This window comes from Gymnodraco acuticeps, unplaced genomic scaffold (genome assembly GCF_902827175.1).
Source record: "Gymnodraco acuticeps unplaced genomic scaffold, fGymAcu1.1, whole genome shotgun sequence".
Taxonomy (NCBI): domain Eukaryota; kingdom Metazoa; phylum Chordata; class Actinopteri; order Perciformes; family Bathydraconidae; genus Gymnodraco; species Gymnodraco acuticeps.
Window position 1 is genome coordinate 85,001 of NW_022990594.1, and position 17,439 is coordinate 102,439.

Sequence of the window (17,439 nt, forward strand, 5' to 3'; positions counted from 1 at the left end):
TTTGGCGATTAGGCCCCGGGTTTGCAGGATGATCATTCAGGAGGGAAAGAACCGCTCTGATGAACTCCCCGGGGTCTAGACACTGGTGGTGGTGATAGTAGTTCAGTCCGATCTGAAGGGAGAAGGTTTAGCTTGGCCCTGTATTTAGGAGACAGGAGGCGAAGGGGTGGAGGAGGGTTGTGCGTTGACACCTGAAATGACAACTGACAGGAAGGGGAGAGCAGATTTAAAGAGGTTAGCAGGTGCAATGATTGGCTAGCCGGGGCGTAATGCCCCTGATCACTTATTGAAATAACGTGTGACACCCGATGATGTTGTCTTCCTGATTGAACTTACGCTGAGCTACATTTCAATCAGGAGAGACGTGATGTATGAGTACATGTTTATTATCGGGACACATGATATGCGGGAATAGTGATTGACGTATTACAACAAGTAACTGTAATGATGTTTTGGCGATTAGGCCCCGGGTTTGCAGGATGATCATTCAGGAGGGAAAGAACCGCTCTGATGAACCCCCAAAAGAAGTGAAGTATGAAGTACGGAGCTGTGAGCAATCCTTACCTTGGCTGCGGAGATCTATGGATGAAAAGAGAGATTAACATGGGGACATGATGAGCGCCGGAATCGCTTCCGGGCTGCGGGGTTAGACATGCGCGAGCCCACTGGCCGCAACCTGCACTGCAGGGTTAACATGACGCAGACCCACTGGCCGCAACCTGCCCTCGCAGTGTTAAACCTAAGCGCGGACCTGTGTCCGCAACCTGCGCCTGCAGGGTTAAACCTAAGCGCGGACCTGTGTCGCAACCTGCGCCCGCAGGGTTAAACCTAAACGCGGACCTGTGTCCGCAACCTGCACCCGCAGGGTTAAACCTAAGCGCGGACCTGTGTCCGCAACCTGCACCCGCAGGGTTAAACCTAAGCGCGGACCTGTGTCCGCAACCTGCACCCGCAGGGTTAAACCTAAGCGCGGACCTGTGTCCGCAACCTGCACCCGCAGGGTTAAACCTAACCGCGGACCTGTGTCCGCAACGTGACTCGGACCCACGTTCGCAACCTGCACTTGCAGGATTAGCATACGCAGATCCGGAGTCATAGCCTGACAGATACGGAACCGTAGACACGTATACATGCTGACGTGTTACCACCACCAGTTATAGGTATATTTACCATCTTTTAGTGTTTGAGGGACCTTTGGATAGCCAGCACGGCACTGATGTCCGGGCGGATGTAGGATGTGAAGGCAGAGGAGGACCATCGTCCGAGTTGTTGCAGGGATGAGGATGAGACACCTTGATTAGCAGCGGAAGTAGCTGCGCCTATTCTAAAGGAATGCCCCGTGTATAGAAGGGGTGAACCCGGATTTAATGAGGACTTGTTTTAAATAGATATTGAACTGTCGTTGAGTTAAAGGAAAATTCCCTAAGATAAGGAATAATGGTGAGAGAGGATTAGAGGTAGGTCTAAGCTGTAGGAATTTGATCATGGATTTATAAGGGCAGAACTGGGAGTCGATGCGGGCGGCGATGACGAAGCAGCGCCGCCGCATTTGGAGTGTTTAAGATATAAGCTAAAGTGGCTAGCGTGAAAGGATATGTCAGAAAAGCTGACGTCTCGATTGGAATCGAATGTAAGGGAAGCTGTGGTAAATTCACCTGGTCTGAGAAAGGCATAAAAGCTAGGAGAAATAGAGCGTCGAGTAGCGCATTGATGTAAGGGGAGAATAACTCACTTCTAAGTTTGAAGAGCATGAGGCGTAAAGTGGAGAGTGTAATAGGGCGTCTCCGGTCTAAGACGGGGGGAGAAGTTCTAATGAGACCTTTGAGGATGAGTTTGACTGACTGGTTTGCGAACAGCTGGGAAAGCCGGGATCGGAACAGCGAACGTTAAACTGCACTCCGGCTAAGAGCCCCGGATGCTTTTTTGATTGACTTCTTCTTTCGAGGTGTTAGATCCAGCGAGTGTGATAATAAATGTGTAGCAATAGTGGAAATCTGAGTGTGCCGCTATGCGGATGATCTCATGCAGATGTCCCCCCCAAAACGGAGGATGTGCGGTGCACGTCCTTAAGTCGGGGCCGAAGAATGTAATGCATGAAAGAATGCATGTAAAGTACGGTTGCCCGATGAGGAGGAGCAACTGTCGTTGAAGACGTTTATGTGGATGCACGCAGTTTGGTTAGAGGAACGTTAATACCATGAGCTTGATGTGATGCCTAGGAACTCCAGGTGTGTGACTGGGCCTATAGTTCCTCATGATTAGGAACGCTATGCTCCTGGAGGATTCTCTTCTTCTTTATTTTTCTCTTTTCCCAGTTGAGCGGAGTTATAGGTTAGTAATGTTGTATTTGAACACTAGATGCGTAAAAGCAACGCATGAGGAGATCTCCCTGAGCAGTGCGTGATTTGAACTGGGGAGAGACAGCTATTAATATTATTTACGCGAATAGCCGGTGCACACGTAGTTTCTCCTTACTTGACTGCCGCTTACGGCTGAAAGAGTTCCGCTGAAAGATGATGGGAACTTTAAAGCGCGTCGTTAATGTCTGCTTTGAAGAGCCAGCCTTGGCCTGCGCACTATTAAGATTACATTATCTCTGTGCGTAGAAAGGGGGGACATTGACCTTTGTCATCGAGATTGCCCTGAGCCTTTAACAAAACGTATTAAACAATCTGATGACAGACTGTAAACAGAATAGCTGAAATTTAACAAACTAAATAACTCAGTTACCTCTAATCATTAACCCATGTTTGTATAATGTAGTTAACTCCGTGTGTTGCTGCTAGCATACATAACACCTGACGTGGAAACGTTACTCGTGGATGGGGCTACAGGGCTGCTAGAAAGACAGTCGAACCCGGTACATTCCTCCGTCTGCATGCGGTGCACTTTTGCTAAATGTTTAGACAAATTGCTCGTGCTTACATGCTAAACTCTTATTGCACTTATGGTAACAAGTATTCTCCACATCGAGACGGGTAAAGTTTAACCACACCTCGGAGCGCGTTCTCTCCGCCATCTCCGCAGTGTGCTCCGCTGCATGTAGCAGCTGCGTGTGTGTAAACTGCCCCGCCCCCTCGCACACAGACGGGAGAGAGATCTCGTCTGATCGAAAATACATCATAGACGCATTTGTTGTCTTGCATATTAGAAACGAGTTGGCGACACTAAGACTGCGATATAATGTTTTTTAGCAATAATGCATGACATATATTTTATAAATGTCTCCGGTACCGATAAAAGACCAATACGTTGGAACTTAACGGCGCGTAAAACACACGTGATGACGTCACCAATGAATCGACGACTGAATGAGTTGGTAACTAATTTGGTAATCGATTAAGTCGATTAGTTGTTGCACCCCTACTGCCGAGGAGATGTTGTTGTCGCAGATCTAGCCGTTGGTGCAACGGGAAACGGAATATTCTTAGTGGAGAAGAAAGAGAGAAAATACGATCATTCAGTCAATAATCATTAAATTAATATTGGGAGTGAATTCTAATTTATTTAGTATCTGGTCGTGTCATAAACAGGATAATGTGCAGCGACTTGGTCATTGAGGAAAAGAAGCCCTACGAAACGCCATTTATTTCAGTAACACTGTGTTGGAGCTTGAAACTGCGTTAGTTACTGAGCATTGTAATGGGTAGTAATTACCCAAACTGCATTAGTAATGCAAGTAATACGTTACTGAACTCCATACTGTAACACGTTACACCCAACACTGCCTGCTGGGACTTACCTAACCCTGAACTAAAGGTAGCAATGCATAGTGTTGAACTTCCTGTCGGCTCCCAGACCGTAGTCGGGGAAACGGGGGGGATGACTATCTGTCGTCTCCCAGGGCAGAAGCAACACGCTTCGGGTTCAATAACCCATTTTATCGGAGATACTGGAGAAGGCGAGCTCTTCTTGGGAGGTCGTTGCATTTATTTAGCTCTTCTGTTTCGCAAGATCACAGACCTTCCTTTTTCTGCTGCCTCGTTATTTCTAGAAAACATGTATCTCGCTCGCTCTACCATACCATGCCCGCGCACACGGGCACGCGCCACACCCCTCTCTTAAAGGGGTAGCGATCTCACTCTGGATGACCCAAATGTCATAACGATATACGAAACATCTCGTGAATTTGTTGCAACTGCCTCTTGCCAGCGCTACCCTGACGCCTGTTTTAGAGGTGAGGCGCAGGAGGAAGTAGCTTCAATGGGATGTAGCTTACGCCCTGCCTGCCTGCAGGAGGGGTTGTGGTTGAAGCCAATGGGTAAAGCTTCGCATGCGATGGGGACCCGTTCCGCGTGAAGCCGGAAGCGCCGCATTTGAGCGGCCCTGATGCCGGTGATGCCCTCTTGAGAGACTGAAGGCGTGCGTCAATTGTTTGCGTGAAGTAGCCCATTTCCATTAGCCGGAGGAACTTCCTTGTCTTTTCCTCCCGCGTCCGGGTTTGCGGGGCGGCCGGCTGAAACCGCTAGACGACTGGGGGACGCCGCTTGTAGCTTAATCCGCAAGACTGCGGAGCTGATGAATAATGCCTGGAGCTGGGACGAAGCCCTGCTGCTGCTTGTGTGTTGACACCTGAAATGACAACTGACAGGAAGGGGAGAGCAGATTTAAAGAGGTTAGCAGGTGCAATGATTGGCTAGCCGGGGCGTAATGCCCCTGATCACTTATTGAAATAACGTGTGACACCCGATGATGTTGTCTTCCTGATTGAACTTACGCTGAGCTACATTTCTCTCTGTCAGCAATGTATCAACAACTACACACACATTTCAGTATTTCTCTGTGTTGTGGTTGACATGATGATGACTGTTAGGAGTTAAGGGGAGAGGCTGAGCGTCACCATGAAATGTGCAAATTGACATAAAAATGAATAAAAGGGGGAAAAATGCTCCATGTTTTTTAGGCTGTAAACTTTAACTGTTATGTAAGCCAAGTAGACAGACAGTGTATCACTCTTCCTCCTGTACATCAGCAGATCAAAGGCATCACATACTTGAATGAATGGTAAATAAAGAATGCTGGAAATAACTGCATCTCCATAGCCTATATGCTGCAGAGACTGCCTTCTTCGTGTCGTGAGTTGCAGCTGATGTTTTAAGAGGGCAATTGGCAATTTGACTTATACAACATTCGCAAGTTGTACATTTGACTCATACAATAACCCACCTTCGAGTGATGCTCTAGTTTCTTCATGTTTTGTTTTTTGCGCCGGACTGAAACTGTCTTTTCACCGACATCTCTTCACCTGCACTAGTGGCCGTATCAAAGCCGTGATTGGTCATATGTCGATTCATTGCAACGGTGTCGGGTTACAGACGTGCTCCCCTTGTCACCTCTCACTCTCGCGGGGGGTGCGCGGAGAACTGAGCGGAGAACTGCGCACAGCAGCTGAGGCCCTCTGGGCGGGGCCCCCTGCGCAAGGCGGGGCGCCATGCAGCCTGCGTGATTGGCCTGTAGGGAGGGGCGGCCCTGCACTACAGTATCCTGCTGAAGGAACGGTGATTATTATAAAGAAGGGGAATTTAGCGATCACAACAAAAACGGCCAAGACACACATTGAGCCCAGAAAATGAATGTTATTAAGGGCTGTAAATATAATAAGGCTCTGTCTAAAATTGACAACATTGTTAGGAGATTTAAACTATACAGCGATTCTGCACTGAGGTCACTCAGCCGTCTCTCCACTTTGTTTTTTCAAATCAGCTGCTCTTCATTATTCCTGCTATATTTGACGAGTGATACAAATATTTGTTACCACAAGTTCTTAAGGAACTTGACACTGTTGGACTCGGTTCTAGTTTGGCTTCTACCAGAAATAAAATGAAGTACTTTAACTGTGTACTTTGTGAGTAGGCCTAATCCTCTGTCAAAGTCCCCTCCATAATGCATGTTTTTCATGCGCCCGCTGTATGAGGCCCTCAAGGACAAGTCCCCCGGCCAGGCCATAGACTGGACGGCTGAAAGGGAGGTCGCTTTCAACGCCACCAAAGCCGCCCTGAGCGAAGCCGCCATGTTGGCTCACCCGTCACACAGGGCCCCCATCGCTATCACCACCGACGCGTCTGACTACGCGGTGGGCGCGGTGCATGAACAATGGGTCGACGGCGCCTGGCAACCGCTCGCCTTTTTCAGCCGCCTGTTGACTCCCAGGGAGCGCAAGTACAGCGCTTTCAACAGAGAACTCCTTGGTCTCTATTTGGCGGTTCGCCACTTCCGTTTCCTGCTGGAAGACCGGGAGTTCGTGGATCACAAGCCACTTACCTTCTGCATGTCCAAGGTGGCCGAGCCGTGGTCCGCTCGACAGCAACGCCAGCTTTCGTACATCTCCAAGTACACCACGGACATACGACACATCGCTGGCAAGGCTAACGTGGTCGCGGACTGCCTCTTCAGAGGGGTCATCGAAAGCCTCGATTACCTCCGCATGGGCGCTGACCAGGCCTCTGACCACGGGGTCCAGACCCTCAATGCCTCGGTCACGGGATTACGCCTGGAGGAGGTCACGGTCGGTAACTCTGGCGCGAAGCTGTGGTGTGACGTCTCCACGGGCCAGCCTCGACTGCTGGTCCCTGCGGACTGGCGCCGACCCGTTTTTGTGGGCGGTTCACAATCTTTCCCACCCCGGTAGGAAGCTGTCCGTGAAGTTGTTGTTGCAGAAGTTCGTGTGGCAGGGGCTTAAGATGGACGTGAGGTCCTGGGTCGACTCATGCGTGGCCTGTCAACGGGCCAAAGTCCACCGCCATACTAGGGCCCCTTTTGAACTTTTTGCGGTTCCTGAGAGGAGGTTTGACCATGTCAATGTCGACCTCGTAGGTCCGCTTCCCCCCTCTCACGGTTTCACCTACCTGTTTACGATGATGGACAGGACCACCCGCTGGCCCGAGGCTGTTCCCCTCACCTCAAAGTCAGCTTCCGACGTCGCCCGCGCTTTCATCGGCACGTGGGTGGCGCGCTTCGGGACCCCGTCTGACCTCTCCTCTCACCGCGGTTCTCAGTTCACCTCGGAGCTGTGGAACGCTGTTGCTGTGGGTTTGGGGGTCAAGCTGCACCGCACCACCGCATATCACCCCCAGGCTAACGGATTGTGTTTCACCGGTCCATGACAGACGGCAACTGGGTGGATAAGCTCCCGTGGGTTATGCTCGGCCTCAGGTGTGCCCCCAAAGAAGACCTGCAGTCCTCGTCGGCGGAGCTCATCAATGGCCAGATGCTACGGGTCCCCGGGGAGTTTATTCCCACCGCCACTGTGCCCTGGTCTGCGGCCGGGCAGCGCTCCTCCCTGCTGGAGACCGCCGGGACATTCACGCCCGTCCCCACGTCGCAGCAAAGCAAACCAGCTTTCCGGGTGTCCCCCGGATTACGGTCGGCGCATTTCGTTTTTATTTGCCACGACGTCCACCGCGGTCCCCTGCGGCCCCCTTACGACGGTCCGTTCAGGGTCATACGTACGGGACAAGAGCCTGGTGGTGGACGTTGGTGGCAGGCCTGAGACTGTGTCCGTTGATCGGATTAAGTCTGCTCACGTGGACGTTTCCAGGCCGTTGGAGTTGACTCTGCCCCCACGTCGGGGCCGCCCTTCCATGGCCCGCCCCCTGTGGGGATGCCCTCGCCCTCGTTGGCGCCCCTGCCCCTGCCCTCGCCTACTACCCCGCCCTCCTCGGCCACTGTGGTCCGTACGCGCCGGGGTCGGGTGGTACTTCCTCCCAGGCACGAGGATTTTGACTATGGGTGAATTCTGAGCGGGCTTGTGTGGTGATTGACATTATTTACCCACGGATTTATGGGTTGGGGTATTGTTCCGCACGGAAATTTTAGTGAACCGGACTTACTGTTTCCGCCGGTTTTCGCTTTCCGGGCATGAAGTTGTTTACATGTGTGTTCAGATGCTAAATGAAAGTCTAGCTTGTACCTTTGATACCCCGCCTCCGACTCCCGTCTCTCGGCACTACACTACTAACAATACATTGAAGTACTTTTACTGTGTATTTTTTGAGAAATCCTCTGTCCCCTGCTGAGAACACAATCAAGCCACTTCTGCTAAGTTTGATGAGGGAATTCTTTTTTGTTGCCATTAGTTCTTCGTGAGATTGATCCTTTTGGACTAGTGAAACCCCCACAAGTACTATGAAGTACTTTTACAGTGTACTTTTTGAGTAATCCTCTGTCAATGTCCCCTCCTGAGTACAAGAATGCATGTTTCTCTGCTATTTTTAATAAGCGTTAAAAAACCTTTCTTCCTGAGACTGATATTGTTGGACAGAGTATTTTAAGAGGATATGGTAGACATAATATCAGCAATACTTCCAGTCAGTACTCCGGCCAGGGCCGGCCCTTGGCATTAGGCAGTATAGGCGAATGCCAAGGGCGCATCAACCAATCGGGGGCGCCGAAAATTGGGGAGAAAAAAAAAGAAGTTAGAAATTTTAAAAAAACAACACAATTTCCCGATTTTGGATCAACAAAGTACATCTTATTATCTTACATTAACAGAACTACGCCTATATTGCGTACAGCGCCAATAAACTATGGCACACACCCCCCCAGTAAAAACCAGAGCTTTATGTGAAATAGTTATTTTTTTGAAATAATGGTTTTAGTGTGCAATTATAGGTTTTCATTTTGTATTCGTGTTAATTTAAAATAAATCAAACTCCCAAAAAACGTACACAGCTTCTGTGTGCTTTTATTAACATTGGAATTTACTGTGTAAGCGGCCGCGGGGGGAGAGAGCTTTAGAGAGCTCTCTCCTGAAAGACTGAGCGGCTCTGATAACCTCAGCTCAGTGAGGTAAAGGCACACCTTTATATGATCATTATAGTTATAAAAAAATAAGAGAATAGGTGAAAAACAGGTATAAAATACTATGTGACAGTAAAAAAAGTTGTTATTAATAAACAACAATACAGTTTGAAAGAGGAGTGATTTGTAAAATATCCATAAAGAAAAAGAAAATCTGCTTACAGTTCTGTTTCATCTGGGTGTTGAGAGATGTATCCATAGATCTCCTAATGTAGCTCTCAAAGTGCACCAGATTGATGCTTTCAACTTCAAGATTTAAAAAAGTCTTCCCGGAGCATGCCCCCGGACCCCCCTAGAGGAGGTGGGGACCCCCCCCCACTTAAATGATAAATCATGTTCAAATGGATAGGAAACTAAATACATTTGCACACATCTTGTGTCCATATCTTTCTGTTTTGGTGGTCATGCCACAACCGTGCACGTGCATGCATGCGCGAGTCATAGTGAGTCATGAACAGAGCCGTGATCAGCTGGAACTCTTTACCGGTCCACATCACTCAGGAACATTCTCAAGTACATTTCAAAAGGTTGCTAAAAAATATTTAAGTATTACAAAGTAAATTTGAACTGTGCCTGTGGCTATGTGTGCATATATTATTATGTACACTTATTTGTATTTACTTTTGTTTGGCCTTAGGATGGCGATAATTGGATGACCATTTTAGTTTTCACTTCATTTCACTGTAAATTGCATGAAATTATGAGCTGTTTTGTTTTAATGTTGTTGTATGTTTGTTTATGTATGTTTTGTGTGTGTGAGGACCCCAGGAAGAATAGCCAATGCTCATGCTAGTGCTAATGGGGATCCTAATAAAGATAAAGACAAAGGTCCCTCAAAATTGTACTTAAGTACAGTACTTGATTAAATGTCCATGTAGCTTGTTCCAGTTCCTCGCTTTCCTTGACTTCCACTGCCATGCAATTCATGTTCAAATACCCGCTGGAATTACGAAGGAAGTTTGGGGGAAACTTGGTAATGTGATTAATTTGATGTAAACGTTTTTGACACGTTAAGGTTTGCAGATTATTCGCAACCATTTTTTGACGGCACAAATTTAAACCAAAATGTATCATTATGATGGATTTGATTGAAATGCTTGCATTATAAAGTGTGTGTTTATGTATTTGTCTCCAGGGTTACTATTTCGTCTCTCAGAATGGAGACCATGAGAGATTTGGATGATGAGGAGGAGGACACAACTTCAGTGTCCAGAAAACCTCCAGATTTGAGTAAAACACTTGGAGCATCTGCCACAAGGTAAGAATCTGTTTCTGCTGTGAACTGACCTGAAGAGGAGTCTGGTCTGATCTGAGTAGCAGATCACAGTTCGTGTGTGTTGGGGGAGGGGCTCTGTGAGGAAGGGGCAGATTTGTTCCGGCTGTGTATTTTCAAATTCTAGCCACTGGAGCTGGTTTCTCCAAAATTACATACCCCACCTTTAAAGTAAATGAACTTGGAACGTCTAGAACGTTTCACTCTCACAAAAGAATTGTAACAACAGAAACCCTCAAACACCATTTTTAAAACATAAAGTTTAGAGTAAGAACAAAAATCTTTAAAGGGGAAAGAAAATCAAAACTGAAATCAAAAGCTGCTTTTTACAAGAACTAGTGATGTGTGTAAAACATTTGTCGTTTCCACAGACAGAGAGCAGAGTCTCCAGTCCCCAGCTGTCTGTCTCTGAAGAGTGACCGGTCTATGGGGAAACCTATCTACTTCAGTAATGAACCTGGACCCTCAGACACAGAGTAAGAGTCTGTTTCTACTATGAACTGACCTGAAGAGGAGTCTGATCTGATCTGAGTAGCAGATCACAGTATAGAAACACAGTAGAGCATCACTGTGGAGTTCAGTCATGAAACAAAGTCAATGAGAGGAAAGAAACCCAGAAGTGGAAAGTAAAGAGGTAACTGAGCTCTGGCTGTGCTCATCAGCAACAGTTAATCATCTACTATTGTGAAATCATTCTCACACTCGACATGTAGGACTTTGTGTTAGGTTAAGTAAATGAACTTGGAACGTGTAAAATGTTTCACTCTCACAAAGAATTGTAACAACAGAAACCCTCAAACACGACTCAAAAACTGAAAGTTCAGAGAAAGTCCAAAAATCTTTAATGAAATCAAAAGCTGCTTTTTACAAGAACTAGTGATGTGTGTAAAACATTTGTTGTTTCCACAGACAGAGAGCAGAGTCTCCAGTCCCCAGCTGTCTGTCTCTGAAGAGTGACTGGTCTATGGGGAAACCTGTAAACTTCAGTAATGAACCTGGACCCTCAGACACAAGGTAAGAATCTGTTTCTACTGTGAACTGACCTGACAAACACACATATATATATATTAATGCTGTCAAAATTATCGTGTTAACGGCGGTAATGAATTTTTTGAATTAATTGCATTAAAATATTTAACGCATTTAACGCATGTGCAGAATGGCCCGCCCCATACATCCCACCAGTGGCAGCGCCAGGGTATGGCTGGGGTAGGCTACACCCATACCAATAAATGGTTTAGCCCCACCATGAAAAATGTTGTTAAAGTAAGCAAAATAAAGTCCGCCAACTCGCGCCGAGAATTGCACAGACAGCAGTTAGTAAGATTGATTTCAGTAGCCACTTGTCTGGAAATACTGAAGACCAGAAACGGTTTTGAACACTTTTGTCACGTAGTGATCGTCTTCTCAATATAACATATTTGATAATGTCTTCTGGCCAATCAGAATCAAGATAACGGCGTGGTGTTGTTGCAGGAAGTCCCGACGGAGAATACTTTTGCTGTAGTAGGTGCACATAACTGCGTACCGTCACTTGTGTCACAAAGCGCATTTGCGTACCGACGTACTTGTGAAGCTTTTCCAGAAGGCGGTTAGATCACCGGACGAGAGAGTCGCTGCGCTAAAACAGCTGATCACAACGTTCACACTCTGTGGTCACGAAGTAATCCACTAGCCCCCCGTCCCGTCGACTTTCCTGAAGTACTCCCCCATTGATAGAAATCAACACGTAATGAATTAAGACCCCACGGTTTGATGATTGATAGGTGCTCTCTTTCATTTTGACACACAGAAAAATGTTACAATAAACATGTTAAATGGATATATCTACCTTCTTTCATTTATCTTTCCATTTCCACAACAATATACATAAAGAAATGACATATTTTGGACATAGTTCGAATGGTGATTAATCATGATTAATTAATTTTAAAGCTGTGATTAATCTGATTAAAACTTTTAATCATTTGACAGCCCTAATATATATATATATATATATATATATATATATATATATATATATGCCATCTGATCACTTTAAACTCTTCTTTAATAATTACATGAGTGCAGTAGCCCACAGTATAGAAACTCAGTAGAGCTCAGTATAGAAACGCAGACGTACTTGAATCAGATAAGGAAAATATCGGCACCTAGAGCTCTACAGTACTTCATATTGAATTGAAGTTATACGTTTATGTGTATCAACCATTGATTGTTAGTTTGATTATTAATGGAGCAGCCACAACGTTAGCTGAGTCTAACTCCACTCAATCTAATCTCCATTCAGGAACTAGCATTTTTAAAGTGATTTGCTTTCCATGTTGTGGACAGACCTGACAAAGTGTTCACTGCTTTTACAAATTGGAATCAGTATGTAGTTATTATTAAACAAGTTTAATTTAGCCGTAGTAAAACTTGTGAGGTACAGTGAACATGCTGTAGGCGATGATGTTACAGACAGAAGGGCGTTTGGTTTCATAAATATATGAATAACTAAATATCTACCACTTGGGAACAGTTATCAGGATGAAATATCATCTACAGATAAAGAACTTTAACAAACAAATCAAACAAGAATTTGTCATCTTTGGGTTGTTCCATTGGTGAAAATCAGTCCCTGTAATGTGCTATAAAGGATGTGTTGATCTCCTCAGAGGGAAGAGGAAGAGTGGTGTTCCTGTGGAGGAGCAGCTGTCCAGCTGTGCTCTGTGTCAGGACGTCCTGAAGGATCCAGTCTCTACCAGCTGTGGACACTGGTTCTGCAGACAGTGCATCACCTCATACTGGGAGCAGCGCCCTCCATCAGGAGACCCCTCCTGTCCCCAGTGTGGAAAGAGATCCAGAACTGGACTGCAGACAGCCAGTCAGACCAGAACAGTAAAAAGTAAGTCTGAACATCTGTCCAGGGTTTCCCACAGATAGACTTTACTTGGGCTGGTTAGGGTTAGGAGAGGCAATGGACGTCCACTCTCGGGAGACGTCCGACAGTGGTGCGGTTACCCAAAATGACAGACCTAATTTTACCCAGGAATAAGTGTTTGAAACGTGGGGAAAAGTGGTGTGAATAGAGGGAGAGTGTACCCAGACAGTAGGAGGCAAAACATAGCTTTTCTACCCAGGAAAAGGGTTTTAAACGTTGGGAAAAGTGGTGTAAATAGAGGCAGAGTGAACCCGTGAACTCAGAGAGCAGGCTGTGCAGAAAATGTAAAAAAGTATCCAAAAATAGTGCCTCATAATTAGGGTTGGGTATCGTTTGAATTTCCACGATTCCGATTCTAGTTTTCGATTCCGATTCTTAACGATTCTCAATTCCGATTCTTTGAGGGGCAGGGTAAAAAAATGATACATGCTTCTTTCACCAAAAAAACAACATTTATTTGAGTGACTGAAGCTACAACACTGCAACAGTCCAACTTTTAAAGTTTAAAAACAGTTCTTATTGAGGAAAACAAGCATATCTGCCTTCTCAGGCAGTATGCGTGAGCGTTCAGCACAGATTGTGTCACCAGCAGTCGAGAAAACACGTTCACTGGGTGTAGAGGAAGCCTGGACACATAAATATGAGAAGGCCATGTCTGACAGGCAAGGATAGGTTGTTCTCATGTTCCACTGTCCACGGTCTGGGCAGCTAGAAAATGTGTATAAATGTCTTTGCGTACCGAAATGTAGGTGCTTCTACTTCTGAGAAGGGATGCAGCCTTTTCACCACAAAAGCGGTGACTTTTCTGTGGCACTCCTCACGTTTCTCTACTGTCATCTTTCCCTTTGCTGCTAAGGTGAATGGGTTGACACGGGCTGGGACGGGCTTGTTAGCTTGAGCCGTTGTAGCCGCGCAACTACGCGACCGCAAACTTTCATCTACAAAAATATAGAATATCCACACATTTTACACACAACCTCTCAAACAAAACAACCATCCTTTAGTTTTGAGTAATGTTAACTTACATACCTGATTGCGAGGGCTCCGCTGAGGGAGTGCTCGGTGTTGGTTGAGCCGGGACGACAGCGGAAGACGACGGTGGTTGTGAGGCGGACGGAGACTGGCGAAACAGGTTGAAAACGGGACACTCCTTGATCTGTATACCGTGCAGGCGAAGGTGTTTCGTCATATTGGTCGTGTTCCCTCCTTTGGAGGAAATAAGTTTGGAACAGGTGTTACACTCTGCCGACCCATTGTCTTTCCTAACAAAGTGAAGCCACACTTTAGAGCGTCTACCGCTCATGGTGGTCCCAGGTTAAGCTGTGTAGAAGTGTAGGTACAACGCTACATTTCCCGCCCCAGTAGGCTACGGAGAGCGGCGAGAGAAATTTCCTCAGGCATCGAAAAGCGGAACCGAAATTCACATTTCTAAACGATGCCGTTGGAATCGAAATGTTGGAACCGGTTCTCGGTACCCAACCCTACTCATAATGCGGGTAGAGTCCCCTATCAACTCCCCTTGCTTTCCTCCAGAGTCAACATTTGTAAGAGTAATTTTTTTGAGAACCAGAGAAAAGGGGTGAAAATTAGAAAATGTATCCCAAAATAGTGCCTCATAACGCGGGTAGAGTCCCCTGTCAACTCCCCTTGTTTTCCTCCAGAGTCACATTTGGAGTGAGAACCAGGAGAAAGGAGGGAAAATGAACAAAAGTATCCGAAAATAGTGCATCATAGATGTTGCAGAGTGAGGCTTATGAGGTTGACTCTGCAGCACATGTGCTGCACCATGCATCATATGTGGTGATTCTGTCTCTAAACCCAGATGATCACACCCTACAGAACCTCATACCCCTGGTAACCCTAAAAGGGGGGTGTATTTTGCGGTGCTTTACCGTCCGCACATCGGCATCCATATTCGGCCTTCTTCACGGCACCACCAACCCCCCTCCTGTGGAGGATATTCTCATGCTCCTGGTAACCCTTTAAATAGTTTGATACTACCAGGGCTCATCACTGCACTTTACAAGCCAGAAATAATGTTTAAATGGTCGGGAAAAGTGTTTTTAAACATCTGGAAGACAGTTTTAGCCTGTCATTTTGCATGATATCATTTAACATTGACCCTCTCCTGAAAATGCACATATTCTGTGCATTTCCAGGAGAGGGTCAATGTTAAATGATATCGTGAAAAATGACAGGCTAAAACCCAGGAATAAGTGTTTTTGTTAAGTCCCTCATTTGTTACGTCCCCACTAAGGTCTAGGGGACCTGGAGACAATAACATACAACCAATAAAAAATGAGGGAGTCAGCGTAACAGTTTACAAAAGGTTTATTTTGTAAACCCAGAACCGAACAGACATATAACTGAAACCTTAGTTGGTGAGGAGGAGGAGGAGTCAAAGGATTGCGCCAAACAAAATAAACAAGCATAACAAAACCAGGCCTATCTCTACATCTATCCTTTGAAACCAAAACTCAAACAAAAACCCTCACTAACTAAACTACGAAGAAGTTGACAAAACAATATACAGGGGTGGCAACAATCCGCTAACCTAGTGTGTCTAAACATTAGTTAGCTACGTGGTGAGAAATGTACAGGGTACCCCAGACTTACCTAACTCCTCCACCTCTCAACACACACACTTTCAAAAGGGTCAGACAATACAAGGAGCATGAGTTGCTAAACACTGCAGTCAATTGCAGGTTCCTCAATCAGCAACAGGCCCAGAGTGAGAGAGCGAGAAGACTTCCTGGGTGCCTCCTTTATGGTCGGCCCTGGCTGCTGATAGGCCAGCTGAGGGGGAGAGGATCCAATCAGCCATCAGACTCAGGTGCACAGGCAGATACCGATCAGCTGCTGATTAGCTGTGCAGAAGACAGGGAGAAGAGAGAAACACAGGAGGGAAGGAAAACCACACAAGTACAGCCTGCCTGGCAAGTAACCCCCCCACACATATAAATCCAAACAGTATGTTTGGACCTTACAATGAACATTCTATTTACATAGCACGAGATAGTGCATCGGCAAGAACATTATCGGACCCCTTTTTATGGCTTATGTCAAGGTTGTAGTTCTGGACAATCAATGACCAACGCATAAGGCGTTGATTGTGGTTGTACACCCTTGAAAGAAAAACCAGCGGATTGTGATCAGTGTATACCTTAATAGGTTTTACACTGGAGCCCAGATATACCTCAAAGTGCTGCAAGGCAAACGATAGAGCTAAAGCTTCTTTTTCAATAGTAGAGTACTTCAACTGATGTTTGTTGAACTTTCGGGAGAAGTAGCTCACGGGGTGATCGATAGCCTGTGCATCTTCTTGTAGAAGAACAGCCCCTGTCCCAACTCCACTGGCATCGACCTCGAGCTTGAATGGCTTCAAAAAGTCTGGTGCAGAAAGAACAGGAGTACAACACAGAATACCTTTTAGGCTCTCAAATGACTGTTGACACTCACCAGAGTGTTGTTTAAAATAGTCTGATACCTCCAATGCGCATCACCGCATTTTACAAGCCAAGGAAGGTGTCTGAATCCTGGGTAAACATTGTTTAAATAGTCTGATACCTGGCACTGTATCTGCCCCTGGGAACCTTCAAGATTATATTAATGTTTTATTATTTATTTATCACACGATTTTTACAAAAACAGTATACAATATACATAATAAAAACCTGATTAGCGGGGGCCCGGGGGCCATATTAGCCGTCTAACTTGTACGGTGCACCGGGGAAAAAAGGTTGAGTCCACGGCCCCTACCCCCTCATCAGGAGTATCAACCGGCCCTGAAGAAGAGGTATCGCTGCTCTCCGCCCCTGAGCCCTCTTCGGAGGTATCTGACGGCGGTAGACCTCCTTCCGATGATGCTGCTGCAGTTGCTGCCGCACTGAACATGGAGCGGATCTTCAATCCCTCCTTTATTCTAGGCCTATTCGCGTAGAACCGGTCTGCAGTGCTTACGTCGTGACACATAAACCTGGCGAGAATCGACCTGCTTTCTGGATTTTGGTGATGCTTGATATTGTCAGCCAGGGCAGTGCGCAGGATTGTGAAGGTGACGGCTGTTTCTAGCCCAGCATCAGCCCAAGCCCTCTTCAAGTGAGCGTTCAGGTTCCTGGAGGCATGCTTCCCCGTTGTGAAAAGGAATAATTCATTCTGAGGACCCGACAAGCCCTCTTTTATCCCCATCCACCGCATGACCCAGCTCAACTCCTTTACTGTAAGCACCAGCTGTGCTTCGCCAAATGTCTTGGCAGTCTTGTGATCCTGCACGTGGATGATGTAGCCCTCAGCAGTGCCCCTTCTGTCCGCCTCAAAGACCTCAGTGTTGGTCATGTTTGCGTACACACCCGGACGGTGGCCATACAGGAGGCTCCAATGGAGGGTTAGATAGCTATATAGCAGGTACTGGGTGATTGAGGTCGGATTGCTAGCCATCAGGTCAAGG

The 17,439-nt window shown here is 46.5% G+C and overlaps 1 protein-coding gene across 9 annotated transcripts in view; it reads left to right on the forward strand.

The window, feature by feature from the left end:
• LOC117554401 (NLR family CARD domain-containing protein 3-like) overlaps nucleotides 1-17,439 on the forward strand; it is a 74,545-nt gene that overhangs the window by 1,831 nt on the left and 55,275 nt on the right. For 6 of the 9 annotated variants that reach the window (XM_034228831.1, XM_034228833.1, XM_034228828.1 and 3 more), the window contains exons 2-5: nucleotides 9,935-10,057; nucleotides 10,444-10,548; nucleotides 10,982-11,086; nucleotides 12,727-12,956. In XM_034228831.1, the coding sequence (XP_034084722.1) occupies nucleotides 9,957-10,057; nucleotides 10,444-10,548; nucleotides 10,982-11,086; nucleotides 12,727-12,956 (541 nt within the window). In that variant the 5' untranslated portion in view covers nucleotides 9,935-9,956. The remainder of the gene's footprint in view (nucleotides 1-9,934; nucleotides 10,058-10,443; nucleotides 10,549-10,981; nucleotides 11,087-12,726; nucleotides 12,957-17,439) is intronic. The other 3 variants (XM_034228830.1, XM_034228829.1, XM_034228832.1) reach the window with 2 other exon arrangements.